The following is a 12434-nucleotide window of genomic DNA, read 5'->3' as shown; positions in this document are numbered from 1 at the left end:
CATTAGCCGGGGTCAAACATTTCGTCAGGCATCTCCCTAAAATTCCAACCCTAGAAGAATAAGCACGGAAAAATTAACCAAACAAAACAGTCCGTTACGAGATCCCCTGTCACCTTGCTACGGAAATCTTCTGTTCTTCGAAGGTTTTCCAACTGTTTTGGTCCTATTCTTCTAATTTTGCAAAATGAAGGAGTAAAGGCTAGAGGCGTTTTAATGCAAATATGTTGGTATATGCGCGCCACTCAGGTACTGTACAAGGAAAGAACTAAATATCTGATCACGCGCTTTCATAGTACTAAATGAGACGCTCAGGTGGAGCCATTGCAGGCCATAATCATCAGGCTAAACCGGCCTGAAGTCACAACCACCACCACCACCTTCATAGCTCCACTGAACTTCAGAGCCTCAACAGCTCGAGTACCTCGTTGTCGCGTTTGCCGCAAGTACGTGCCGTGACTTGAAACCGGACATCATCGGTGGTTATCACGTCCTTCTGGGTGTTTTGAAATCCTTTTGCCCTGTTTCTCGACGCGCACGGCCTCACTTATCTTGTTTATTCGTACAGCGGTTCGCGTTTCTACGGTTGTATCTTCTTGACATCTCTCCTTAGAAGCCTCTCGCTTTGAAGCCTCTCGATCAGCAGCACAGCTGCACTGAGTAGTGGTCATTTTCTGCGAACGGGAAATGTAGGTTGTTTACCGCCTGCGTCGATTTGTTTACGAGAATTTGCTTACTCGTGCGTATTCACTATAAATGCATCAAGACTAACTCATTCAACATGCACAGTTTACTTCTTTTTTTTTTCTCTCCCTGAAGGTGTCTCTTCGCGTCCTTCAAAATTTCGTGCTTTTCATTTGATATAACTAATAAAATTAATCGTACAAGCAATCGGAGGCATAGTACAGACAAATTCAATCTAGGGTTATCCAAGCAGCGTGCCCTGCCTGAACAGAATTGTATAATTACTGCGTAAACAACGATCTGTTACGTGCCATCTCTTTCACTTCCTTGATCTCTATTTAGCTATTTTTTGTAACTGAATTGAACTCAATTCTGCGGTTTTACATGCCAAAATCACGATTCGATAATGTGGCACGTCATAGCGGGGGGGGGGGGGGGGGGGGGAGGGGTCTTGGATCACTTTTGACCACCTGGGGATCTTTAACGTGCCCCCAATGTACGGGACACGGGCGTTTTTTGCATTTCGCCCCCAACTAAATGCGGCTGCCGCGGCTGCGATTTGATCCCGCGACTTCGTACTTAGCAGCGCAACACCATAGCTGGTACGCTACCGCGGTGGGGGGTATATTTCTTCTTTCTTGCATCGCGGGGTTAGTACCAGATGGCACAATCGTGAAGTGAAAATAACTAAAAGCGTGCCGACCCGCATTCGGAGATATTGGTGGAGCGGCTTCTGAAATGTATTTTCTATCAACATCACTAACGAACATCAGGCTGGTCAATTTTCAACCTAGCATGCCGCACTTCCTGCCTTTTCAGGAATACTTCTGCGCCGGAGCACATCCAATTCATGTTGCTGTTCTTTTTTTTAATAACCTTTCTGTAGACAGAGCTCGTCCTGCCTGTTCTTCGTACTCTATGTCGTGTAGGTGTCGCTCTTTTTGTAAACTATGCATCATATACCAACTAGCTTCCTTTCTACAAGCAGGTGATCCGCATTCGCTGCAGCCGCTGGAACAGAACACTTCCGATATAGGGCATGGTCTTTCTATGGTGAATTGAGGTTTTCGGGAACAGTATCCCTCCGCCCATGAAAAGTGAGGGGAAAGGAAGAAGACAATCGGGGCGCATGGGGACTAAGGTTACGCGTGTCCTACCGCAGAAAACCTTCTTTAGGGCAACAGGGACAGAGCGGCCGGTCGGAAAGAGGAAAATAGGGTGGTGTCTAGGTTGACGACAAATACCGAGCATTCAACATGGCGCAGACGACTGCACAAATAGCATACAGGACGCGGAAAAAGAGCAGGACAAAGAAAAAAGCAGCAGCGCATCCCTTCCGTTCGTGTCACTTGCCTACGCTGTTCGAGCTTGCAGGTATAGCAAGCGCAAACCTTCGACAGGACAACAAAAAGCAGGCACACGACCAAGTGCCCATATCCGCCTTCTTTTGTTCCCTCTAAGGTGTGCGTTTATGTACCCGCAAGTATGAACAAACTAGCCCAGCAGCGCGTTCTTTTAGGCTGTTCCAATCAATAGCCCACGACTCAGCTCTCGACCCGCACGTGTTCCCAACCAGTGGACCGACCATAACGCGAGAAGGCTTGCTCTCATTCCAAGTCGCTCGTTCTTTTCACACCCGCAGAGGCCGATCAGCCAGCACAGAAGCCTCGACGAACAAGGGTAGAGGGAGAAGAGAGAGGAGGGTCCAGCCATGCTGACCGCGGCCAGCCTGGAGTCCCTGCTCCTGCAGATGCTGGACCGGCTGGACTCGCCGTCGCCGGCCGGCGGACGCCACCGAGCCCGCCAGCGCGGCGGCGGCCGCTGCTCGCTGCGCGCCGAGATCCGGACGCTGGACCTGTGGCGCGCCGTGGTGGGCGAGTGCCTGGCCACGTTCTTCTACGTGTTCCTCGTGTGCGGCGCGCACGTGTCGTGGCCCGGATACGCCGAGCCCTCGGTGCTGGCCATCTCGCTCGCGACCGGAGCCGCCGCGGCGGCGGTGGTGCAGTGCTACGCGCGCGTCTCCGGCGCCCACATGAACCCGGCCGTGACGCTCGCCGCGTTCGCGACGCGCAAAGTGAGCCCGCTGCGCGCCCTGCTCTACGTGACGGCCCAGTGCGGCGGGGGCATCGCCGGAGCGGCGCTCCTCTACGGGTGAGAAAGACAGCGTGCGTGCATGTCTGTTGGTGTGCGCGTGTATTCGGCTGTGCAGACGATTCAGTTTCTCGTCATGTAGTGTTTTAGTCGCAGTTGTTTTCGTTCTTCTTTATATATCTTCTTTTGTTGAAATGATGTAGTGCAGATTTCTTTTTCTTTGTCGCCGTAAGGCGACAGCATCTCCTTTTTAATGGGCTATCGTTTTATCCAATTAATCGGCTGTATAGACCTGCACAATATTAGCGAAAAACACGCAATTGAAATCTTAATTTCATGCAGCTCTCGGGGGTAGCTTCCTTGTTCAAGCAAGCCGCTGTTGGGCAGCAATGAAGATGCTGGCGATTCATTGAAAGCCATCTTTCTTTATCCTTTCCAATTTATTTTTTTGGCTTTCATCCATGCGCGGCAAGTGTTGTAGAGGAACTGCCCACGGACACACAGGTGGGCACTTCGTTATTATTGTTTTTTTAATGCAGGGTCTTGAAGATATTTTTTTAGTAGTACGCAGAAAACAACGCCGTGGAATACTTATTAATGCGAAAGCATTATATGCCCCATGAAGCGCCAAATCCGGCGTGCGTGCGACGTTAAAATCCGGTGGCACCAAAACCCACGTGACCAAGTGACGACGCCACGTTCTCGGCGCTGGACCTGCTGCGGTTCGCACTGCAAAATCTCACGGTGAACAGCCACGCGTCAGATGTACGTCGTGGCCCTCACCCAAAAAAATGACTTTGCCCGATTCGAAAATTGAGTTGACCCACATTTAAAACCGACCTGGCCCACTCCCAAAATTGGCTTGGCCCACCCCAAAAATTTAGGTGACCCATCTCCAACATTGACTTTGCCCAATTCAAAAACTGGGTTGACACGCGTTTAAAACCGACCTGGCCCACTCCCAAAATTGACTTGGCCCAGCCCCAAAATCTGGATAACCCACCCTCGAATTGACCTTGCCCATGCAGTTCGAGCACATGACCAGGTTAAAAGTATCGTGCGGAAGAGACACACTACTTTCGCACTCAATGCAGGCTTAAGTAACTTTGTTTTCACTTCACTTCATGGGTTATTCATTCACATTAAATCTGTACTCATTGCTTTGTCGGTGCTCTTGTGAAAGATAGGCGTGCACCACCAGGAGCAAAAGTGTGGTTATCAAGGCGCGGAACATGATATGAAATGCTGCAGTATGAGCACCTACCTGCGGTGCTATCATCATGGGTAGGACGCACTATAGCACTGAAATGATTCGGCTATACGCACTTCTGCTGATATCCACCCTACTGCTGCTAATGACACAGCCGCGTGGAAATGTCACAAAGCTTCATCAAAGCCTCGTTAGGTCTAATGTAGGGCCAAGCCCTCTCCCAACAAGCCTACATTGACCCAAATCACGTGGTAATCAGCACACACCCCTTTCCGCGAATTGTGTGATAGATATCTTGCCCACGTCGACAGTCTGATCAATCGATGTATTACAACCGTTTTTGTTATTTCTTGTTTGGTGGGGCATTGCTTGAAGGCCCAACAATGTCATTTCAAGCGGACACAGTGCGTCTGAAGATGTTTATATCTGCTACTCTCGTACAGAGCACACTGCCCTTTTTGTTTTAATGCGTTTTTCACTTGCGGTATCTTCAACCTTTAATGTTGAAAACATTTAATGTACACTGGTGCGCAGTTGTACTTGCAAACTCCTGTTACGTTTTTTGAGTTGCAGTCATCGTACGTAGCGATGCCGTCGACTGCACAAATGCTTCCTTTTTCATTAGGGTAGCTTACCGTGTCGTATACATGGGTACTTAAACGAAACTATGGAGGTACTGCTCATGTAAGAAATGAAATGGTGGGTTAGACAACTGATCATCAATAAACAAATGGATATAGCATCATTGTCTGTTTTATAAGTTTGCAACCTGGTGGCCAGTTGAATCTCCCTAAGCAGCTTGTACGGGGGCGGCTTATTCTGCACAGTTCGTTGACTTGCGCTGTGTTATTAAAGAGCATAGCTTTCTTTGGCTCTTTCGCCTGTTTTAGGATTTTCGGTTGTTGTTGGTCGGTGGTCGGTGGTTGGTGGTTGGTGGTCGGTGGTCGGTAGTTGGTGGTCGGTGGTCATTTGCAGTCGGACTTTTTCCACCGATGCGAAGGGTGCGCGCTTTCGCGCTACTGATTCGCGGCCATATTATGCCATCATAGTTCTTTGAGCTACAGAGGCTACCTAATTATAATCACTACAACACGCATACGCCCTGTGGCGCACCATTCTTTCAATAAAGCAAATAGCTTTCTAGAAGCGTTCGGCTATTCGCTTACATTGACAACTATCGCCAATAGCTTCTGCAAATAGTTTCTTCTTGCGAAGTTTAATCTGTGTTACCTTCGTGTGCTATTTTCTTAACTTACTTGATGAAGTTCATCCCTCCTTTGACTCTGTTGGCTTATTACAGACAGTGCTGGTACCGCCAGCTCTTCGACAACATTCTCATATAGGTTGGTGCATTGATAGGAATTTACGCACAATATACGTCAACATTAGCCTTATAGCGTCATTCAGGCCACTGTTGCCCAGCCACTCCGTCAAGATTGTGGTTAATGAAGAATAGCAAACATCTTTGAAGTTAGGATAGCGGTGGAACAATGCCGCCAGATCTGACTAAGCGAATGAATTCTCTCCGATTTAATGCTACATTTAATCACTGTCGGACGCCGCAGTCAAGGCTATCGGAATTTCAGCGCGGCCTATTTCTTTATACTTATAGTTCTTTTGTAAGAACGATGGCGAAACATGCACGATGAGTGGGTTTCTTCTGATTAAAGGTATCAAAATATATTTTAAAACACCGTTCGTAATGCAACAGGGACCGCCATGCACACTGTGGGACGCAGGACACGGCTGTCATTTTCTACTAATTCACCTTCTGGAACAAAGAAATCGAACCTTTCGTCGAACGCTCGTTGCAAGAATGGTAATGTGTAACATTTCTCTTGAAGGCCGTCGTGAGCAGCAATGTGAAGTCTCTGTGCTACGACTTCCCACAAAATAGAAATTAAAACACTCATCTCAACTAGATAGCGTGCTAAATTAAAGAAATGTTATTTGCGCAAAGCCGCGGCACGCATCTTATCGAGCAAATAAAAAGTTCACCGACGATACGATACTCGCTAATGCGAAATTTGAGCGCAGCTCTATGCGTGTTTTCATTTCGCGATATATTGGCTGGCGTGGACAATCTGTCTCGTGTGGCACGTTGCAAACGAAGCGGAATGTGGCGCAACTGCCTCTCTATTCGGGAGATCGCGAGAGACGGTGCGTCGTGGATGACGCGGGGGCGCCATTCACAGCAGCCACTGCAAACAGACCTCCGCTAATGCAGCGCTTTGTTTTCATATGTGGGAGCGTTGGACGTGCTCGCCGCATGCCATCGGTGACCAGACGACGCGCGCTAATCTGGCGCCATCTCGTAGCCATCGTCGGCGTAGAGTGGTATTACGCTTTTCTTCTCGCCCTTTCGCCATACCCTCCTCTTCCACTTTCCGCCTCATGCTTTCAGTGTAGCCTCCTTTCTCGCTTTCCTCCTCGCGCTCTGTTCGCTTTCATGTCCCGCTGCACTCCGCTCTTTCGCTCTTTCATCCTTCGCTCTGCTTGCTCGCTTGGTTACGACGCCGAGGCACGCCAACGTTCAACGCAGGAACGGGCGCTTAATATCTATAAAAAGCTGTTGTATTGCAATTGTTGCAGTGGTGGTGTTTGTAGCTATGAGAGAGCGTCGAAGTGTAAACCTGCAGAACGCATATTCAGATAACTTAGCTTGATGCTCGGATCAAAGTTTAACGAAAAAATAAAGGAGCCATCTGGTATCTCAAAATACACCCCGAACACAGCACTCGTTCCCATTTGTGTGTGTTTTTTTTTTACATTGTTAAAACTTCTGTAACCGCAGATTGTAGCCGTACCATGATCTTCATATTGCTGATTGTCATTTATTGTGTGTTCGACTTTCGTGCTAGTTTCCATCGCTCCGGCTCTTTCTTTTTCGTACTTTGACTTAAAAATTTCGACGTATGCCCCTCCCCCCAGCTCTCGTTTATGTAATGCACTTGGTCCCTTAATGTGCAAAAAATAAAATTTAATGAAATGAAGTTACAAAAGATTATGAACAGGCACAGACGAATTCGAAGCCACAGGGAGGCTACAACTCCGGAGCCGTTTTGCAAGAAGTGAAGCTAAGTTCCTTACTGTAATGTCTTATAATACGTACACTGAACGGGGTCCGGAAAGTTCTTGTCAATTTTGAATTTCTTGTAATGTTGGTGGATTCAACTTAATATTGCTGAACAAAGGTGGAAAATTCTTTCGTCCCCCCACCCTATTACTACACCAAAATTAACGTTGTCGGTAAGTTTTCGTCGGCGCTTACGTAGAGCTTCCACGAACTGCAGAGAAAACTGCAATACGATTATATTGTTCTCGAGGACAGCTCGGATTAGTTCAAGCAGTTGATTCAGTATGCGCTACTTGGTTTAAATTATTTTCTTTTTTTTTTTTTTGCTCAACGCCACAAGAACTCACAGAGAAGCTATAAAAATAATCGCACGATATTTCCTTGTAGTGTACCTTGCCTATTAATAATAAAACTTCATTCATTCATTCATTCATTCATTCATTCATTCATTCATTCATTCTTAAGGTGCCACTGAGAGTTAAATCACGTCTCCGACGCTCAGTGACCGGCGGCCACTTTTGCACGATCGTTCGCATAATTCCATCACGCAGTTTCAAGGTGTGTTATCTAAGAAAGAGGCATCACAGACTGCTGTTGTCTGATGGCGTATATGACTGGCCGAGTAATTCACAGTTTCTTTTAAAGAAGAGCGTTCATACACGCGACCTTTAGTGGAAACAGGTGATTGAGTCTCCATATGCCAAGGTAGACACCATGGAAGATTGTGTTGGTTGCTTTCGTTTTCAAACAATATGTCTTTTTTCGAAGCCTTTCTTTTTCTTTCTTGCACTAGAGAGATACCACCTGGTAATCTTACGCTATCTCTCCGAAGTTAACTAAACACTTCGAACGAAATCTGCAGCTATGACGGCGCACGAAGCATCTTCATATTTGGATAACCAGGTTAACCTGTACGCTGAAGTTGTTCGCAAAGGGTAAATAATTCGACTGAAATAGGCTTCTGCACAGATTTTTTTTTCAGTGTCGCATTTCATGTAGTAGTTACCAGACTGCTCATGCTATAGTCGTGCCATGCGCGATGTCAATGGCATCAGTTCTATGGGGGCCTTCCAACAAGAATGACACCCACGTACTTTTTCATTGCTACGCTGACTACAGCAGCGCGACACTAGTCCGAAATATGTATTTGTAGTATTCAGTAAATTCCAACGCATCTTCTTTCGACGTCATGTTCATTCCGGCTTCCACTAGCTTACCGTACATCGCCAAGGCATGCTTTCAGCACACAAACATAAGTTTGTGTCGCCGTTGACGTTCACCACGAAAAAGTTTCGTCTATCTAATCCTGAATCAAGAATGAAGAGCTCACACAAAAGTATCAAATTTCACAGCGCCTATGCGGCGTAGATCCGTAGGAGAATTCTTTCTTTTTTCTTCCTTGTGGGCTGTAACGCGCGAAGTTTGCACTCTGTCTATTTTTACTCGAAAAGCCTGTAATTTTTTTTACCACCGCAGGTTGTTAGCAGAGTCATCTTTCAGTGTTAAGAAGCCCAACTCTAGCGCCAATAATGACAAACGATAGCTCGCGCGGAATGCAATGTCGGTGACCAAAGCAAGACATAGTGGGAAAATTCTGACGCCGCACAAAAAAGAAATTTATTCCGGTACTCGAGCATGACCTAGATTTTGACGGAGTATATGTCATTCCCGTGGATACAATTTACACGTTTATTATTTTATTCTTCTTCTTACTGCGTTATTGCGACGGATCACAAAACGCGTTCTTCTATCTTTCTCCATAAATATGGGCAACGGGAGACACGAAACAACCAGAATTGCGCAGAGAAAGAAAGACACAAAAGAAAAAAAAATGGCGCGTGCGGCGACCCACGCGCCCTTAAGTGAGCTGTTTATCAAAGGCGTTTCTGCAGAAAATTTCTGCTTCAACGATTCTCAAAAGGGTCTTTCTCGCCCGGCGGCACACAACGTCGAAAGAGCAGCTCGTTCATCAGAGGCGCCTCGGTGGTTTCCGCGCCTTGCATCGTTTGTTCACTCGTGGGGCGTCGTTCGCAACTCTCGCGACGGTTACTGACGACCAAAAAAAAAAAAAAGAAGCCGAAGCCAAGTGAAAGACAGCAAAAAGCAAGCAACGATGTCGAGAGCGCGACATTCCGGTTTGCTGGTGCGCTGTTGCGGCTCCTGGGCTTTCGTGTTGCACGCCGCACAGAACAAGCCACAGTGCTGCCGTCTGTCGTCCCTTCGTCCTTCTTGCTTTCATTCGTGGTGCTTGGCTATTTCCTACTGCGTTGTGCGCGTTTAACGCATTCGCCTCGCGCGCGACCACACACGCTGGTCCTCCGTATACCGCTTCTTGCGAAATACCAATTCTCATCCCTCCGCTACACTGGTGTCGTTCAGAGACGCAAGTACAATGATCTAGCTGCGCGCATTTAGGAGGGTGCATCTGAAGCCTTTTGATTAGCTTTCTACAGTGCAGACGACACGCAGACGACACGCAGACGAAAAAAAAGAAAATACACGGCACGTGCGCCCGTGTCGCCTTTGTCGTAGAAAATCAGTTCAAAGGACGGTCTTAACGCCTTACAAACATTGCGAGTATTTTCTGCTACCTAATTCAAACTTGCAAGAGAATGAACCTTCACCTTCAAACACCTTCAAACAAAAATGGTGTCGGCCTCTCCCAGTAACATTGTGCGCAGTGCTGCAGTGCTACGGCAGACTCATTTTTCTGCCCATTTCACAGCCAGTAGTGATGAGCGACTGCTTCTGTCGGACGTTTCGGTGTATCGATGTCTGCGTTCTCGAGGCGTGACCGATCTTGTGGTCCCCCAGCGCACTAGAACAAAGGAATGCAAAGCGTGCTTGCATTAAGTTCCATGCGCTTGTGGTTCAGGCGTACATGGAAGCACAACCACGCACGTGAGCTTGCGATCGAGACAATTTGAGTGCGTTTGTGCTTCATTATGTGGTTGTGAGCTGGTGAACGATTACGTCACAGAAAGCAGGGGAGCGCGCTCCTGAAGCAGGCCGCTATGAAGTGCTTGTTTCGCGCTGAAGTATATGTTTACGACAAACGGTAGTTGCTCATACTGAAATTTCAGTTGAACAGTGTATGAGAATCGGAATGAGACCACATGATACGAGCACTGTGTCATTCGTCCTGGTGCACTTCACGCTCTCAACTTTCAAAATGAAGTATAACGCTATTAGAATTCTTAGGGTACTTCGCCAACTTTGCGATCTGTGTGTTCGTGTCTGTCTAAACATTTTCCCCGACGTTCCATGAACGAGAAATTGCGTTTCAATTTATCCAGTGCTGGGCGGAATGGAACCCGCATCACACGGGTTTCTCGATCACAGCAACTCTTGCCTTTAGCGCGCTGCCCATGGGGATGGAGAAATTCTTGGAAGCTTTCTTTGCAACCGCTATCGACTTGCTTTCAAGCGCACTCCGCAGGTGCCTATCTGTATGGTAAGACTGGGAACGCCCACTCTTGTAGCTGACAACGAATAAAAGTGTTACGCCTGAAATGTGCGCATAAGCAGTCGCGCGCCGTAGTTCATTCAAAGTCAGATATGCCGAGCCCTAATTCTGCAGTGTCAGTGGGAGAAAAACTGGCTGCGGTTGGGAGGCGGGTTTAGTGATGCTTTCTTTGTGGCTGCCGAAGGTGCACACTTCGTGGTCGGGAGCGGCGCTGTGGCATGTGCGTGTATTGATGCGTTTAACATTCTTAGCCTACGATACCACCCCACATAGCAGATTGTAATTTACGGTCTGTCTCTACATTGCCTCAATGCTAATAAATTAACATCGGGAGTCATCGTGAGATTGGTTCTGCAGGATCTTTTCCAGGTGTGTGAGAATATTAGAAACTTTCAAATAACAAATCGAGTAGTGTCCTATTCGACTCGGTTTTCGAACTGAGTTGTCACTATTCGTAAATGACATGACAAGAACTTTATTGAGGTCCTGAAGAGCTCACGTCTGGGGGGACCAGGGATGAGCCGATGGCTTCACCATGACTATTCGTAAATGCTTATAAGTTTTGAAAAGTTTTTAATACTTATGAACATCAACTGTACCAACGTAAACATAAAATTGGTGCAAAAGTAGGCAAATTTTATCACCGTGGACATAGTACGAACACAACACATGAGAGCTTACGTAGTGGAGCAAGCCATGCCCCTTTGGGAGCAGCATACTTTATCGGCTACGCAGCGATAATTCGCGCAATCTGAAATGTTCTGTGCATTCCAAGGAACTGCTTGCTTCTTCCTAGTGCTTCATTTGTGCTTTTAATGAACAATGCTTAATCGCTTGCTTTCTCATGATAGAAACTTGCTCACGTTACGAATACTTAGCTTGTGAAGGTCGTTTTATATTAATTGTGAAAATGGCTACTCAGTATTAGAAAAGTATTCCAGGAGCGTTCAAAATTCGATTCCTTTCGCTTCTGGCACTATTCTATTCATGTGCGATTCGATATGTTTTTTTTTTTTTTCAAATCCCGATTTTCACAAATTACCGCTTGCGCGCGAAACTACATAACCACCAACTTGCACAGTTTGCCCCTGCATCTGAATGGTGGGAGCACCTCTGCTTTAGAGCACGCTCATATATCAAACGAAAGGGGCACTGGAAGCAGAATCCATGCTAGGATTACAAAATGGAGATATGCCACGAGTGTCTGTTTGCCCAGCCAGCACTCTGGTTAATTCCTTGCGTCACAAAATGTGTGAGATGCTTGATTCCATTTGTGGCCAATGTGAAGAGGTGTTGGGTTGCGTATATTGAACGAGCACTTAAACTTCATTATTTCACGAAAAGTCGAATCTCCCTCAGAAGGTGTACAAGCTACTGATTAGCACGATAAGTGATCGATAATATATTATGCACTATCTATATTTGTAGATCTCTTACTATCCCCTTTGAAGCAAGCTCTCAATGCAAATTTGTTGTGCCACAATAATATTTCGCATTCAGCCTCAAAATGCAGCCATCCGTTTGCTCTTAGTGAATGAAATGGTAAAAGAACATTTCCTTACGTATGTAATAAAGTCCTGGCGCCTATAGCACGCCTTATTTCAAATTTCTTCTACGCACTAAATCTGTGGCATTAGCTATATTGAGTCGACAGAAACTTTGTTTTACGTGGTCTTCCAACCTTCGTAATATAAATCGCATCATTTTCCAATTGACTTTTTTTTGTGTGTGTGCTTGAACCTTAGCTGCCCACTATAAGATTCTCAAGATGGTTCCTCCCCACGGCGGCCCCCGTAATCTCACTCACAAGAAGATTAAAGAACATCAATTCGCGGAAGATTACTTTTGTGCGCTTTCGAAAGGAGGAGAAAGCAATGTACTGCAAGGGAGCAAGGAAATCAGTCGAGTTC

At 46.6% G+C, this 12434-nt stretch overlaps 1 protein-coding gene across 1 annotated transcript in view; it reads left to right on the top strand.

Moving 5' to 3' along the window:
* The first annotated feature begins 2325 nt into the window (after positions 1 to 2325).
* LOC142585634 (lens fiber major intrinsic protein-like) overlaps positions 2326 to 12434 on the top strand; it is a 47678-nt gene continuing 37569 nt past the window's right edge. The window contains exon 1 of the mRNA XM_075696553.1: positions 2326 to 2832. Within this exon, the coding sequence (XP_075552668.1) occupies positions 2393 to 2832 (440 nt within the window). The 5' untranslated portion in view covers positions 2326 to 2392. The remainder of the gene's footprint in view (positions 2833 to 12434) is intronic.

The sequence above is a fragment of the Dermacentor variabilis genome, chromosome 6 (assembly GCF_050947875.1).
Source record: "Dermacentor variabilis isolate Ectoservices chromosome 6, ASM5094787v1, whole genome shotgun sequence".
Classification (NCBI taxonomy): Eukaryota; Metazoa; Arthropoda; class Arachnida; order Ixodida; family Ixodidae; genus Dermacentor; species Dermacentor variabilis.
This window is presented reverse-complemented; position numbering and strand designations above follow the sequence as displayed.